We start from the raw sequence: 17,360 nt of genomic DNA on the forward strand, positions 1-17,360 counted from the left end.
CTCTCCTGACCGTTAACCCTGTTTTTTCTGTTTTGTTTTACGTGGTGGACACCAGAAGGACAGTGGTGAGATTCATTAACCTTGCATTACCTCATACCATGCGCTTCTGAGCTTAACTTGGAATTAGGTTCAAGTCGTTTACCCAAATGAGAGGAAGCAAGGGCTGAAGTCATCAACTCAAGTACAAAGGATCACAACCAGAATCATAAAACTGTTATTTATTTCCAATCCATTCCACTTTCTCGCCCAGGAGTAGTAGAAAATAGCCTGTTTCAGTTTTCAGAACTGGAGCTATGACCCAGCAGGACTGCAAGCTCTGGAAGGCTCTGAGGGATCCTGCTGTGGTGCTGCATTGTTCTCTGTCTGCTGGCTTCTCTTGACGGGCAGGCGGGCAGGCGAGCAGGCACTGCTGGCCTGGCCCCTAATTCCCTCCATGGATTCCGGGGCTGGCAATGAACTCATCTGAGCTAATGCTGGAGGTAAACTCATTAGGTAAGCTCCACAGTTTTCCACAGCAACGCACAGGCAGCTGATATAAAGAGCATGTTTCCTCACACAGCCACAGCAGTAATTCAGTTTCACACAGGGCCTTCTCAGAGGCGGAGCTTCTGCTCATCATCAGGAAAAGAAACACAATGAGGACAGGATGAGAAAGAATGACAATGGGCTTGGCTGCTTCCTTCCCTCCCCTGTGCCTTCCGAATAGCAGCAGCCCTTCCATCCTGCCATGTGCCCACTGTCAGCCCATGTGCTGAGAACTGCACCTGCACAGCTCAGTAGCTGGTTGGCCTATTTATTGGCTACAGCAGAAAGCTGGTCCCGGATTCGGCCCAGGCCATCTAACATGGTATCCAGTGTTTCTTTGCTCAGTTCCATGGTCACAGCTGAGACAGAGGGTTTGTCTCCACACAGACTAGGATCTTCTTGGATCTGCAAGAAAAACACAGCCCAGAAAGTCAAAGCTGCCTGTCTTTGCTTCTCCCTGGACGTGAGCCCTACTCAGTTCTACCGTTTCCTGAGAGACAGTTGCTACTGAGTGTGGCAGAGAATCCTAGCCTTTTCTCCTTTAGCAGCTGACAATGAAGGCAATGCCCAAAAGGCCTGGGTCACTTCCCTTCTACACATTCTGGGTGAGTGAAGACTCACTTACCTCTGTGAAAATGGGTCTTAGCACTCAAATGAGAAAACACTACCTGTCTACATGCACTAAAACAAGCAGGCTGTACAACATGCAGAAAACAACTGGACACAGAAAAGACAAGTTCCAGATATACTTATTTGATCTTAAAAGAGGAAATGAAATGTTACTATATTTTGAAAGGGACCTGTTAAATAAGAGTCACTTCCTCATCTTCTATAAATGTTGAACTTCTGGATGTCTGGTGAAGTGACAATAGCATTGACTCTTTGAATTTTAACTACATAAACACTACAGAATGGGTATGCACCTTTTACAGGGTTCTGGCAAAGAACAATAACATGGAGATAATGAGACAGGGCATGCCAATAGGAAAATGAAGTACTGACTAACCAACTGCCAACAGAAGTTTGGGCTGTATTGCAACAGTGCCGATCCAATTCTGCTTGACAGAGAGCTAGTGAGAGGCTACCTGACAGATGCAGAGGGCTAGCTGACATCTGTGTGCATAAGCCTGCGGTTAAAGCCGGACCCCTTCTGACATCAGCACATCATTGATCAGATGCAATGCCCTGCACCTGTCACTCTGACACCTCTGCTTTTAGTGTGTATCTCATTATGACCATGCTGTCAATATGGTCCTGCAGTTGTAATCCATCAACAAGTACCACATTGTGTGTGTGAGTGGGGTAGGTGGGGGGGTACTCTCACTGCTGGTGTCTTAGATGGCTGTGGCTGAGGTAGAGCCAACTCACTGTCATCCCCTCTTTGCTTCTGAAGAGCTTAACAGTGGGCATACCTTCATCTGGAGCAGGCAGGTGGGGACAGCCATGCGGCTGATACTGTCTGAGGAGGTTTTGATATCCACTCTCCAGTCCAGGTCCACCAGGCGTGGCAGAGAGACTGTGGAGGGGACAGCTTTGGTCAGAGGTTATACTACCTGTTTCTCCTAAGCTCTTATTCAGTGCCATGTGGCTGTAAGGAATGTATATACATACAATATGTTTAATCTACACAAGTCTAAGAAAGATAGAGAAGGCCTGAGACCTACATGTCGTGTGCTTTACACAATGCTTGGTGCCACCTGTCCTTTGCACTGACTCCCAGTGGGTTCATCTCCTAACATTCACACCCCAGATGTTCAGAGAGAATGACAAGTGACACGAGGCAGAGATGCAGCCATAGCCTGAGTTCTAGAGAAAGGACAACTTCAGCAACCGTGCTAGAGACTGTTCTATAGATGAAATGGCCTTGGTTTGAATGCAAGCCCCACACTTGCCTAACCCCCTCATCTAGAAGCCTGGACTGCAAGGTGACTGGGAGGGCTGGATGAGTCAGCACAGACATAGCTCCAGCTGTGTGGTTGACTTAATGAAAGTGCGAGGGTAGTCACTCAGCAGCCCGCTCTTACACAACCTTTAGAAGTAATTTCAATGACTAGCCTTTCCTTTTTTGCAAGTCACAAATACATATACGATTCTCATTGTTTATATTCATTGTGCACGGTTCTGTGCTACATACAAATGCATACATATTGATCACATCTCACCCTATACCCACTTCCTTCTTTCTCTTCCTCTCCTTCCTAATAATCTGCTTACTCTCCTCTTTATTTTTGTCTTAACTGATACTTTACTTCACTTTCTGCTGAGGTATTTCTCCATTTTTATAGCAACCTGCTTCTATCATCTTCATCTTCAACATCATCACCACCATCATCATCATCATCACCATTGAAGAGTAAAATTTAAAAGGCACAATGCAGTGTGCGATTTGGAGCTAGAATAGTTCTCTTTGGTCTGTGGTTCCTGGTTGGGGGACTCAGAGCTGACACTGAGGAGCAGGGGCAGGGGAAGGCAGGGGGCTCTGTACTCACTCTGGTTTGCTTGAGCTTCTGTTCTCCAAGTAGATCTGTTTAAAATGGAAAGATGAGGAAGAAACAATGGGAAAGCAATGACAGTGAGCTTTCTGATAACGAGGGACCCCAGCTTGTGGCCTCTCACCAAGAAAGAGCTTTAGAAACCCCTCCTATCAAAGGCAGTTTTTCATTGTGTTGCAAAGTCTAAGTGCCAATAATTTTCATAGCCCAGGAAAAACAAAACAAAACATAAAACCATAAAAAGGCAGAGGGAAAACACAGTCACAGCCCTAACAGAGGACCTGAGCCCAATCTGTGGGACCCATATGGTCCAAAGAGAGGACTAAGTCTTGCAAGCCATGTCACATGGCATGCCCAACAGCCCTCCAAATAAATACAAGTCCTTGGTAAACAGACATTTCTAATTACTGCTGCAGACCTCTTAGAGCTTCCAGCCCAACAACTTCTATTTAAGATTCACGTTAAAAAAGCATCTTCCCAGCTTAGCAAACAGAGACAATTCAAAAAAGAGGATGAAAAATGATCAATAAATATGGAAACAGACAATCAACATCTAGAATGGGGAACCATTTCCCATTCTTAGACCTGGGAAAAATCATCTCAGCATTTTGAGGCCAGGCCTTGTGGTGCATGCAGAGACAACACACTCCACATGCAAGGCTAACCTGGGCTACACAGGGAGACCCAGTCTCAAAAACCTAAGTTGGGGGGGGTTGGAACAACATTTTTTGGTAGCCAACTTGACAATATAAGCCAAAGCCCAGTATATCACCCTATGTGCATGGCCTTTAAACCAGTAAGTGAATAACTGAATATGTAACAAAGTTTCTACTACAAATTGTCTTTGGAAGAAACTGCCAAAACCTTAAATGGCTAACCTTAAAGAATCTTTAAAATTATACCAAATTCCTCCAAGTACTAGAATATACTTTACATTTCACTGTTAATAACTCTATGGGTAAACATTTATACAAGTATCATTAATATTAATGTTGCCTGTTAAAAATAAGAAGCTATAAAATGTCAAAGTCCTATTTGTTAAATGCAAATACAAAAGATTGGCTTCTCCATATATATACATATATATATATATATGTATACATATACATATACATACATACATACATACATACATACATATACACCAACGAGGTTCTCAGCTACAAGCTAGGAGTTGTAGCACATGCCTGTAATCTCAGCACTTGGGAGGTGGACATAGATGGAATGTAAGTTCAGTGTTATCCTTGGCCACAAAGGGAGTTCAAGGCCAGCCTAAGCTACATGAGACCCTTCCTCTAACAACAAATAAATGACTTTCCATCAAAAAAAATGGATGCAGCTAAACTCTGGGTGTGGGGTTACAAGCACCTTACTTTCTTCCATCATTTATCTGTATGTATTTTCAACCATAAATTTATATTATTCCTAGGCTTTGAGTATATAATTGCATATATAATATACTAATAGTAATAACGAGAATATGAATAGTATAAGGAATACGAAAGTTAGAAGGAACTCTCAAAAACACACACACTTACATGTACTCCAGGATGATTTTTGTCAGCAGGTTTTTGAGGTTTTGGTGGAAATCTTCCGGAAAGAGAGCTAGAACTGCTTCGGCAGAGGATAGGTCACGGAATGCCACCAGCCTGGTGAGGCGGTGCAGAGCCTGGAGCAGCTGTAGGACACAGAGAGCAACCCTGTAGCTGCAGGGCAGAGGCAGGAGGGTACAAAGGGGGCAGGGGTGGAGCTCTGTACACTCATCCATGGGCACACCACCACAGTCTCGTGAATGAGCTAACTCAAGTGTGGGTCTCCGTAGCAGATGCTGACACTCAAGCTGACTTTGCTAGTTCACTGGTCCTTTTAGAAGATAAGAGAAGCAGCTACCTGACCTAGGAAGCCATCAGCTTGTCAGAAACTTGTTAGTTGTGGGCAAAGGATAATATATCTTTTTTGTGCCTTCTGTGGAAGAATCTGACCTTCACTTAACTTTGTGATGCTGTTTCCTTGGTAACCTGAGAGAAGTGCAAAGCCATCTGAGTTACTAGGCAACCCTGCACTGGCCCTATGCCTCTGGACTAAGAGGAATGTGTAAACACTAGGCTATCCTTCCATGAGTGAGGCTGCACCCTCCTTGCAAGAATCTGAACCTGTGCTTGTTGAGTTGTTAGAGAAGATAACAGTTTCTCTGGAGTGGAAGGCATCTCATGTCCTTACCCTTAAATTGTCACCTAAAAGATCAAAGAAAAATAGTTCCTGGGCAATGGTGTGATTCCCTCTGTGAAAGAGAGGTCTTGGACCCTGTCTTTCTATGTGTTCCCACCTTATATTCTTGTAGGCACTGCCTAGCAAACCCTTCTGCAAAGCAGGTCAGGACTCTGTCATTGAGCTATACTACCAGCAAACCATCCTAAGTCCTTGCGGATCTGTATCCAAATGTACCATAGAGCACACATGAATATAATAACGCTTAGCTGAACCCACAAAAACTCTCTGGAGCTGACTGATTCTCTGCTTTGCGGCTTTATCTGACACCACAGAGATTGTCTGACTATAAATGGCCATAACCCAGAAGCAAAGAGAAGGGAAGCTTCCAACAGTGAGGGTGGGAGTTAAAGCCACAGCAGTGACCACTTCATCAACAAGCTTGGTAATGGGCCTGTCTCCATTCTGTCTTTTCCCCACTTCTTCCTCTGTTTCCCTAGAATTACCCGGCTGTACCCGAGTTCTTCCTTCAGCATTTATTTTAGGGGCATCCAAACTAAGTCTACTATCTCAATTCTGCCTTTTAATTTCCTATAATTGATTTCTATGAATAAAGCTCCAGATTAAAGGAAAATAACAATTATAGGACCCTTTGGATGAAGATTCTCTTGTCAAGCATATCTGCCCGGGATGGACAGCACTGTCACTGCTGTACAACTTACCATGAATCACTCTGGCTTCCTCTTAGCTGCCTGAAGAAAATCATAGGAGCTGAGCAGAAGATGTCACAGGGGCGGAGGGATGAGAGGGGACTGTGGGGAACACAGCATCCCTGAGAGAGCCTGATTGAGCCTGGCAGTGGGTATTCTCTAATGCCAATCAGGCCTCAGTGCCTCAGCTCAATGATCTCTACAAGGTCTCCCCTCAGGGGCCCAGCTGACAGTTCATCAGCACCCACAAGTCACATGCTGGGCACGAAAATCACTAATGGTCAGGTTTTTTTTTTTAATCCACACTGCCTAGGTAATAAGCCTGAAATGAGAGCAGCCGAGAACTCTGGTTATTTATCATAAAAGGGGGCTTATTGTCATAAGGACAGGCTCAAAGGCCCATTATGGTGTCAACAGATGTGTCAAGGAGAAAATGTCTTTGGACATGCAACTGACAGGGAAGGCGGGAAGGAGGCTAACAAGTGATAAGGACTGGCAGGCAACGGTCACTTGTCACCACACTTACTTGCTCGGCCTCCTCCTGGGTCACAGACAAGCTGGAACACGTAACATCGAGCAGTTTTTTTGAGTCAAGGGCTGAACTGGAAAAGCTTTCTTGGCACAGTTGTCTGACGACATCTTTTGAGGAGGCCTAGGAGTTAATTAACAGATGGAAAGCATACCAAGTTAGGCTCTGCAAACATTTGTGTTGGTTATTTCATAATGTGTCTTAACATTAAAGGTTCATAGGACGCTTCTGTCTCTGAGGAGTTGGACTGGATGAACCTTCCCTTAGTCTTCTTGCTGAGAATTAATACCCCTGGGCATTCTGGGAAAACAAACCTAACCCTGAATGAAGTAGAAGGCAGACCTGCCAGGATGAGGCTCAGTGAACGATACAGTTCTTGTTTCCCTTTGCCTCACTGATCCCAGACCCTGACCTCAAGGTACAGCCTCCTAAGACAGAAAATGTTTAGAGAGGAACTGCTCTACTTCAGGCCCCAACAACGGTCACATAGTGAACTGTGAACACACATCACTGGGACTGCCAATGGCTGAGAGGAAGCCTTGCCCTGAGCAGTAAACCCCACCCCAAGGAATCACAACATCTGTTAGGGTAAATTTTGATGGATAATCTTAGTTGTCAACTTGACTGTATCTGGAATGAAGTATAATCCAGAAATGGATTGTAGTTGTGATCACTTGTGATCCAGACCTTGAGGCAGGATGACACATGCCTTTAATCCAGACCTTGAGGAAGGAAGGTACACCTTTAAACTGTGCCACACCTTCTGCTGGAAGACTATATAAGGACAATGGAAGAAGGAAGGGGTTGTTCATTCTTCACCCTCTTGCCCTCGCCTTGTCAGCTATCCATTCCTTCACTGGAGCCTGTTTCTTTAGGATTCCAGCATGTACAGAAGACCAGCTGAGACACTAGCCTTGTGGGACTGAGCAATTACTAGATTGTTGGACTTTCCATTCACAGCTAGCCATTGCTGGACTGCAGCCTGTAAGGCATTCCAATAAATCCATATGTATGTATGTATGTATGTATGTATGTATGTATGTATACATGCACATATATACATATATATGTATACATATATATACATATATATGCATATATATATATATAGAGAGAGAGAGAGGGAGGAGGGAGAGATAGTCATTCTATACATTCTGTGACTCTAGAGAACCCTGACTAATACAGGGAAGATAAGAGAGCTGGGGTCTTCATTCTCATTGGCCTATAAGAAGCCACAAAACCCTGTGGGGACTTCCATGTCCATGTAGGATTAATGAGGTAGTGTCATGGTTTCTCTTGCTGTGATAAGATACTGACCAAAACCAGCACGGGGAGGGAAGGGTTAATTTGGCTTACAGGGTACAGCCCACAATCAGGGGGAAGCAGAGGCAGGAAGCTGGAGGAATAAACTGAAGCAAAGGCCTTGGAAAAGCAACGCTGGCTGACCAGTTTGTTCCTCGTGGCCTGCTCAGCCTGCTTTCTCAAGACCACCTGCCCAGGGCGGGCACCACCCTCAGTGGGCTGGGCTCCCCCACATCAATCATCAATCAAGAAAATGCCCCCATGGTCTTGCCTATAGGCCAATCTGAAGAGGCATTTCTCAATTGGAACTCCCTCTTTCTAGATGACTATATCTAGTTTGTACTTGTGTCAAATTGACAAATATGCCCCTTCTCTCTGTCTTGGCAGTGTTGGGAAAAGCCAGCTAAAACAAGATTTAAATACTAGTCACAGTCTCAGAACATAACGGAACAAGTCTATGTTCTAATTAAAAAATCACCTGTGTGACCAGAAACCAGGAAGGTTTCGAGATGAATGAAAAGGGGGAGTGAACAGATGCCATAGGAGGCTGAGGAAATGACTGCAAGTTGCAGGTCAACTTGGGCTACATAATGGGACCATCTCAAGAGACATTATTTAAACTATCTGACCAAGATTTTGAAGCAGCTATGATTGCAATATTCCAATAATCAAAAACATGCCTGAAACAAATAAAAAGACTGGCAACCCCTCCCAAAGGCAATAATAATATAATAATGCCCAAAGGCAATTGATGATTGATATGGGAGAAACAAAGCGAAAAACACCAGAGACACAAACACTGAGAGGACAAACACATCCCAGCAACATGGAAGAGACAGGGAAGAACTGGTAGGTGGAAGACAGTCCTTTATATGAAATTACCCAAGCCCGAACAGAAGGATGGACAGGCAGATGACAGATGATAGATAGATATAGATATGTCACATTTAGGAAATAATAGAACATATTAAATTCCTTTCCAAGTTTAATCAGACTTAATGGTAAACATTCAAGAACCCAAGTAAACCCCAAAGAGCATAATTTTAAAACCTCATACCAAGACACATCTGAAATTAAACTTGAAAAAAAAAGAAACACATACACAAAAAATTGTAAGCAGTGTGATAAACCCTCAGAATGGCAACAGGTTTCATTTCAAAACTGAGAGAAGCAAGAGAAGATATTTCTCAGACATTGAATGAACTGTCAATCTAGAACCCTCAGCTAGAAAAATGTCCTTAAGAATAAAAATAAAAAAAAAAACCAAGAAAACAAAAACAAGATAATCTGTCAGAAGATATGCCATGAAGACTGGCTATGGCAAATTCTTCAACAGAGAAGGAATACAAGGGTGTGGGGAGACACTATGACCTTACTGAAACTATCCATACCACCCCTCAGTAACCCTGGCCTCTTTCCCTGCATCCTAGAGATACACAGAAACATCAGATGGGTGTGTGAGCTTTGCAAGCTGATCCTGGCACCAACAGCATCAACAATGTGCCCAACACTTTTCTTTAATCTTCTGCCACCTTCTGACCATGGCAGTCAGTGCTTTTATAGATTTTCTTAGACCACCAAGACAGAAAAGAACAAGCAGAGATGGGGAAAAAGTTATATTTTCTAAGTTACATGTCAAGGCTAAGCAAAAATTATAACAGTGTTTGGTGAAGCTTCAAATGCAATGAAGAAGAAATATTCAATACAAATGTGTAATAACTGGACATTATCCTAGCTGATAAAATGATGACTCCACAGAGTGTGGCGAATTCTATACACACAGTATGACTAGAAAGGCTCTATTAAAAAGTGCAGTTTAGAACCCCAGATAATGTAGAATTCTGTGTGTAAATGTACATGGATGCCTCTCTCTCTCTCTCTCTCTCTCTCTCTGTGTGTGTGTGTGTGTGTGTGTGTGTGTGTGTGTGTGTACCAGAGTGTCCTGCTTCATCGCTCTCCTCCTATTCCCTTGAGACAAAGTCTCTCACTGAACTTGTAGCTAGGCCAGCAGCCTTGTTCCTGATCTTTACAGTGTTGGCATTACAGGTAACTGTGTGGCCAAGTACAGTTTGTTTTTTTTTTTTAAGTGAGTGCTGGGCATTCAAACTCTCATTCTCACGCTTGCACCGCAAGCACTCTTACTCATTTAGCCATCTTCCTAGCCCCTAAAGTAGAATTCCTTTAAAAATGTTCAAATAACCCATGGGAAAGTGGAGAAATGTAAGAAAGAAAAATAAAATAAAGAATGAGCACAAAAAAAAAAAAAAAGAGCCAAGTCCTAGCATGGCAACATTTGTATTAACTCTAAGTGACCTAAATATTCTAATTGAAATAGAAAAATGGGCAGAGTGGGTGAAACATATTAAATGCTATATACAAGGACCTCCCTTCAATTATATGGGCGGCTAAAAGGGAATGGATGATTAAAGAATGTCATTCAAACATCAATCAACAGAATGCAAGAATGGCTACACTGACAACAGATAAATCATACTTTACAAAAAGGAAACTATCAGGACAGTATTATAATTTTGCGCACTAAGAAGACATCCAGAATGTGTACACAACCAACAAGAGGACTGCAAACTGCAAACCAATAACTGACAGATATATATAGGAAAACAAGCGACTCCCCAAATGCAATGGGCACACAACACCCCTCCTTCAGCAACTGATAGAACCAGCCAGATGTGAAACAGGATACAGAAGAATTAAGCAACACCATCCATCACTCTAATTGACATCCGTGGAACACTCCACCAGTGAAAGGACAGGGGAAGCAGGTAAAACAAAGAGCTGGCAAGAATGACAAGCCAGATATTAAAAGGATGAGGGAAGCCTATACACAAACCTGATGGCTTCCACAAATGGACCAATTACTCAAAAACCATCCCGACGCCCCTCATATGAAATAGATAGGCAATAGCTGTCACTACTCAGGAAATTGAATCCACAGTGTTAACTCAGAAAAGAAATCTCTAGACTTCGACATTTTCACTGGTAATTCTAACAAACATTTTAAGATTAAAAATATCAACTCTATAAATCTCTTTTAGAAAATAGAGGGGACAATTTCCAATGCATATTAAGGTAAAATTACCTTAATATCCAAACCAGATAGACACTTCAAAAAGGGAAAAGAAAAAGAAAGGAATAAAGAAAATTGCAGGTCCACATCCCCTCATAAACTGACACAAATTCTTAGTAAAGTATTAACAGATAGAAATCAGTAATATATAAGCAACATATAAGAGGATTATATACTATGGGTAGATGAGATATATAAAAAGCCAAGAATATAAATCTGGCTAAGTATTTGAAAATCTATGTAACTCACAATTTTTACAGGACAAAGAGAGGGAAAACCACACAATCTCAAATGAACAGAGAAAAATATTTGATAAAATTCAACATTATTATTATTATTATTATTATTATTATTATTATTATTATTTACTTAAACAAAGAAAGAAACCCATCTCAACTTAGGAGATTGTTTGGCAGGTGAAGAAAGGCATGATTTGAGGACCTGTGGTTGATTCCTAGAACCTACATGGTGGAAGGAAAGAACCAACTACTGCAAGCTGCTGTGGAATAATCCCTCTGTAATGTATGTATGAATGTATGAATGAATGTATGTATGTATATGTACGTGTGTGTGTGTACGTGTGTGTGTGTGTGTATGTACATTATCTCATTGGTTGATAAAGAGCTAACTAGCAGGAAGTATATGTGGGACAGCCAAACTGAGAATGCTGGGAGGAAGAGGGGTGGAGTCAATGGAGTCACCAGGAGACACAGAGGGAGCACGGCATGCTGGAAGACAGGCAAAGCCACTGCCACATGGCAATACACAGATTAATAGAAATGGGTTAATTTAAGTTGTAAGAGCTAGTGAGTAATAAGCCTGAGGTATCAGCTGAGCATTTAGAATTAATATTGAGTCTCTGTGTTGGTTACTGGGAATTCAGGGGCGGGATAGGAACTTCCCCCTACAGCAAGTTGTCTTCTGACCTTCATACCTGAACCATAATGTATGGCATGTGCACACACACCCACACACATACACACACACAAACAAATACATTAAAAATAAAATAACTTTCTTAAAATAAAATTCGTAGGAAAAAAAACTGCCTGGCATCATGGGAGGCCAGCACACACACCCAAAACTTAGGGGTACACATCCCATGAGCGTGCAGCCTCATGACTGCACCTGGCTAATTAGCATGGGAAAATATGTGGATAAAGCAAACCTTTGCAGAACATGTCCTTAACTGGAAGGCATCTGTAAAAGGCCTATAGTTAACAATCTACACTATGGCCAGCATAGCTAGGTTCTGGAAACCTGACTGGGATAAGGAGGGAATGAAGAAGGGAGTCACACAGACATGTGTACAGAAAATCTGGGATTGAGTGGGCTGTGCTCACTCTGATGCTGCTATGATCCCCATATATGTTCAAGTCTTGTCCTTGGATGTTTACTCTCACTACTCTTCTGATTAAATCCCCAAAACTTCTAAAAATGGGGAAAAACAAGGACCTTAAGCCTATGCAGACTACATAGAAGAATTAAAAGTCTCTGCTGATAAATATGATTTATGTGAACACATAAAATCACCAAAACCTAGTATAAGTGAATTCAATAAGTTTGGACATACAAAATCAACATAAAAGCCAGCTTCTATGTAGACATTCCTTGACTTAACATGAGATAATATCAGCCTTGTCTTTAAAATACCCTAGTTAGACTATACATGTAATCACCTATGTTGTAGGAATTCATTCTGCCAATAGCATTGGGATATTGGCCTTAGGGCATGCCCTGGGGTGCTACATGGGATGCTCACTCTCTCTTGCTCTGGCTCAGATTAGCATGGTCAGAGACCAAAGGGAACAGAGAATTGGTGCAGGATCAGTGATGGCTTCAGCATTACTCTGTACCTGTTGAGTTTGTCTTTTTAATTGCACTTCCTAATAAATAGGGTTTTAAAAATACCTTTGTGAGTTCACACATCACGCCTAACCTATAGAACATTGTGCTTTGGCAATGGCATATTGGATAGTAGTGGTTGTTTGTGCTGCCTGACATTTCAAGCATCTTCCCCAACCCCAATGCTGCAAGCCAGGTGATGATCAAAATCCAAAGCATAATTTAACCCAATGCTATTACTTTCACACTGTCTTAAGGTCAAGCAATCAAATATTGAACCATCTTAACTCAGGAGCTGTCTGTCTGAGTAATGGACAGATGTCTCTAAGAGAAAACACAGCCTTTCAAAATACAAAGCAAAGGTTACTGTGATGATGAGCAAGGACTGTCTGTACTCTAGCTTCCATGCCTTAACTATTAGCTAATACATCAATATTTGTACAGGACTGTTGGGAATCATCTCCCATCTACAATTCTGAGAAGAGCATTCTAACATGTTCTGGCTCCTTATCTCCCCACTTCCCCTTCTTCCTCCCCTCCTTTCTTCCTTCCCTTCCTCTCTCTTCTTCCTCTCCCCCTCATAAATCTGCTACCCTCTTTTCAACCAGCCTCGCTTCTGTTTCTTCCTTGAGAGTGTATCTCCTACTCATCCTACTTTATAATCCAGTACTCCAGGAAAAATTGTCTTAGTTTGCTTTCCTCTGCTGGATAAAACACTGGCCAAAAACAACTTGGAAGAAAGGGTTTATTTCATCTTACAACTCTCAGATCATGCCCTATCACTGAGGGAATGCAAGGCAAGTTATGCGTACATAATTTTAAAAGTGTCTTTTGCAATTGGTCAAAGAATGAATTCTAGGACTTCTGTGCTACAACTACACATTGCTGACAAAAAAGCTTGGAGAAGATGAAATAAATATGGAGACACACCAATTTATGTACTGGGAGATTCAATATCCCAAAGGGAGCAACTTTCCCCTAATTGGCACATAGGTTAATAACAATTCCTATCAAAATCTAAGCAAGTTTGTTTTAGATATAGCCAACAACATTTAAAAAATGTATACTGAAAGCCAATGGAGTTAGAGCAGCTAAAGCAACACTGCAAGCATATGAATGTGTTCAGAAAATCATGTGCACGTGTGTGCATGAATGTAGACACAGAAGACAATCTCACTGTGGTTCCTCAGGTGCCATCCGCCTTGCTTCTTTAAACAGTTCTACCATTGGTCTGGACCAGCCAAATAGCCATGGCTGCCCAGCTTGCCCCAGCAAATCCAGCTGCCTGTACCTCCCCAGTACTTAGATTACAAGTACACACCAGCTTTTGCATGTGGGACCCTGGTGTCACACTCACATCCTTATGCTTGCAGAACACATGACTGACTGATTACATTATCTCCCCAGCCAAAAGCAATTTTGAGAAAGAAGAATAAAATAGAAAAAAACAGTCAGATTTCAAGATTTACTACAGTTAGAGCAACCAAGCCTGGGCATATTCAGAGGGATGAGCACATAGATCAAGGCAACAGATCTATGTGAAACAACCCTACACAGATATGCCCAAAGGATTCTTGAATTGCAAAAGTAATTCAGTGTAGGGAAATTTTTCTTTTTAACACATGGTACCACAACCATATGACATTTTAAAAAAGCACACTCAACCTAAGTATCACACACTTTATACAAAATTGGCTTAGTATGGATCACAGACTTAAATATAAAAGACAGATGCGGGACTGGGGAGACCACTTCCTGGGTAAAACAAGAGCTGCACAAGCCTGACCGACCTGAATTTGGATCCCCAGAAAACACACAAAGGCTGAAGTAGGATATGTGTCTGCAATCCCAAAGCTCCTGTGGGAAAATGAGAGCCAGAATTCCCAGAAGCTCATGGGCAGTGAGGCTGATGTATGCTGCAGTGAATGATGAGAAAGAACCTGTCCAACACCACTGAAGACACGGACCCAAGGCTGTCCTCTGATCACTACACGTACACACCCACAACCACACATACAAACACATATGTACACCCCCCCCCACACACATTGAGATCCAAAGCACATTTGAATCAGAATGATTCAGATAAGATATAGAGACAACCCCAAATGCTGATGCTGGTAAAGATGTAAGTGTAATGTAGTACAGGCACTCCAGAAAGTTTGGATATGTCTTTATACCATGCAACTTCCAGATGACCTGGCAACTTCATCTGTAATATTGAGCACTGGAAATGCTCTACCTGTTTTTCAATCGATCCATGAGCTATCAAACAGACTGCATGCACTATAGAATACTCCTAAGCAATAAAAGGAATTGTTGACACACATGATTTGTATGATTCTCTAGAGTAGTGTTTCTCAACATTCCTAATGCTGTGACCCTTCAATACAGTTCCTCATGCTGCAGTAACTTCCAAACTCAAAATGATTTAATTGCTACTTCATAACTGTAATTTTGCTACTGATATAAATTGTAATGTAAATGAATGATATGCAGGATATCTGATACATGGCCCCCCACTGGGGCCATGACCCACAGGTTGAGAAGTGCTGCTCTCAGCACTTCTGAGAGAGAGAGAGAGAGAGAGAGAGAGAGAGAGAGAGAGAGAGAAAGAGAGAGAGAGAAAGAGAATTGAGCTGAGTGAGGAAAGCCAATCCATAAACATCATCTACTTATAAAAGTTTTTGAAATGAACAACAATTACAGCAGAATTCAGACATGTAAAGGAGGATTGGAGGCCAACTGCAAGTGAGCAAGGCTGTAAGACACCAACACAGGGCTCTTAAACTGATAGAAATGTCATGTAGTCTGACTGTATCAACGTAAATACCCCAACTGTGATACTATTCTGCAGATTCCCAGGAAGTCAGCACTAGGAGACACTTGACAAAATGGAAATGACATTTCTTTGCATTATTTCTTACAACAACATGAGACTCTATACTTTATTTATGATGGTTTAATTTAAAAGATAGAAAAAGCAATGAAAACAAATGAGTTACTGCTACACAAGCATGCCTGAGAGCCAGATGTGAAAATAAATGTGATGAAGTGTTCCATTTTTGTGAAGTTCAAATATGAGCAGTGTTAAATTAACCGTGTCAGAAGCAATGCACTACTGGGAAGGTGAATGGAAGAAGGAAGTAAGGGGCAGGGGAGAGACTTCCAGGGGTACTGCTGTCTCAGTCTGTGATCTGGTGTTAGCCTATGAGTGTGTAGTCAGTATGAGTTAAGTCTCATGATTTCTGAATTTTCAATATCTACATTATATATTAATTTTAAAAGTTTACCAAGGAAAACAAAATGTCCCAAGATAAGCAGGCATGGAGAGGAACGACTCAAATCAACCACAACAAAGGCTGGGCTCGAGCTCTAGGTTTCTAGTCACAGCCCTGTTTACACTAATGCACTTAATAGCTATTTCTTCAGCACATACTGGGTGCCAGGTGTTATTCTGCTTGTTGGGATACACTTGTGAACAACAAAGTCAGAGCCTTCACGGGTGGACCAGGAAAATGCTTCCTGGGGAGGTGTGTGCTAAAGATGGAATTAAGGCTGATAATGATAGTGTCATTACTGATCTTCAACTAGAGAGAAGAAAGGAAAACAAAAAGAAACGAAGTCATATTCCTCAGAAGACATCCAGGATGCCAGCTAGTGGTATGTTCTAAGAGGGAAGGGAGAGACATCCTTCTACAGAGTAATTCCAATTTTACTATGTCCCTTTCAACCTCATGACCTTACCAAAGAAGACCAGGAAAGTGTCCCCGCCCTACACAGGCCAAAGCAATATAGAACTTGACCTCAGTGGGTCAGAATTCACACACAACCCAGGGCTGGGCTGATGAGAGGGAAAGAGTTTCTCTGATAGAATGGGCAAAGGGACCTGAATGAAATGCTCCAGGAGGGAAAACCACTCGTGGTCACTAATTCTTGGATGCATTCAAATCCATTGCCTACTTTTTAAGTTCCACCTTAATATCAGGCAGTGATTAATTTTGCTACTCCTGTTTAAAAGCTTTGAAAGGCTGAGCGATTTCCTCACGGTTACACAGACAAGTACTGGCGAGGACAGTGTTCTCCAAGCCAGGGTCGGTTTATTCCTAATTCTTGCTTTCCACAAAGTCCCAGAGACTAAGGCAGCCGCCGCAGGCGTCCCCACCCCTGCAAGATACCTTCAGCAGGCTCTGGAGCGCCTCAAAATGCTCCGCTGTCAAGGCCGCCATCTTTCCGGAGTCACGTGACAACGGGAGCAAGAGGGACTTGGCACATGATACCTCGCGGGACATGCTGGGAGTTGTAGTTCTTCACTGTGGTAGGCGACAATGGCGCAAGAGTACTAGGGTGTACAGAAGCCCAGGAAGTCTCACTCCTCAAGGGTCAGAGGGCTGAGATGCTAGGAGAAATCGGGTGTGGGATGGTTTCCAGAAAGCAACTGTCTGGACTCCCTAGGTCAGGGAAACTCGTTTTGTCTTTGCCCTTTTGGGTAGGCGGCTGATTTGGGGAATGCACTTGTAGGTTTGGTAGGCACCTTGGCAGCACAGACGCCCAGATGTGATCGGTCTATACTGGCCATCCGGACTTAAACGAAGCTGTGCCTATTTGAATTCTTGGAGTTCACACATGCACGCCTGCAGTATACCGGGGGTGGGGGCAAA

The 17,360-nt window shown here is 42.5% G+C and overlaps 1 protein-coding gene across 1 annotated transcript; it reads right to left on the reverse strand.

The window, feature by feature from the left end:
• Window positions 1–203: 203 nt before the first annotated feature.
• On the reverse strand, window positions 204–17,027 carry Commd9 (COMM domain containing 9). The gene is made up of 6 exons (XM_051184099.1): window positions 16,878–17,027; window positions 6,462–6,587; window positions 4,556–4,695; window positions 3,015–3,049; window positions 1,938–2,041; window positions 204–930 (listed from the first exon to the last, which is right to left on the reverse strand). The coding sequence occupies exons 1-6, from the start codon at window positions 16,989–16,991 to the stop codon at window positions 790–792; spliced, it is 660 nt and encodes a 219-aa protein (XP_051040056.1). The 5' UTR covers window positions 16,992–17,027; the 3' UTR covers window positions 204–789.
• Window positions 17,028–17,360: the final 333 nt, after the last annotated feature.

Source organism: Phodopus roborovskii, unplaced genomic scaffold, assembly GCF_943737965.1.
Source record: "Phodopus roborovskii unplaced genomic scaffold, PHOROB, whole genome shotgun sequence".
Taxonomy (NCBI): domain Eukaryota; kingdom Metazoa; phylum Chordata; class Mammalia; order Rodentia; family Cricetidae; genus Phodopus; species Phodopus roborovskii.

Bases quoted from the DNA above. Each gene is read 5' to 3' on its own strand.
- Commd9 (XM_051184099.1), bottom strand. From the start codon at position 16,991: ATGTCCCGCGAGGTATCATGTGCCAAGTCCCTCTTGCTCCCGTTGTCA. The intron at 2,042-3,014 runs GTGAGTACAGAG...TCCCCTCCACAG, and splicing joins AGAAGCTCAAGCAAACCAGA to TCTCTCTGCCACGCCTGGTG. The intron at 931-1,937 runs GTATGCCCACTG...TTTTTCTTGCAG, and splicing joins CCTGCCTGCTCCAGATGAAG to ATCCAAGAAGATCCTAGTCT.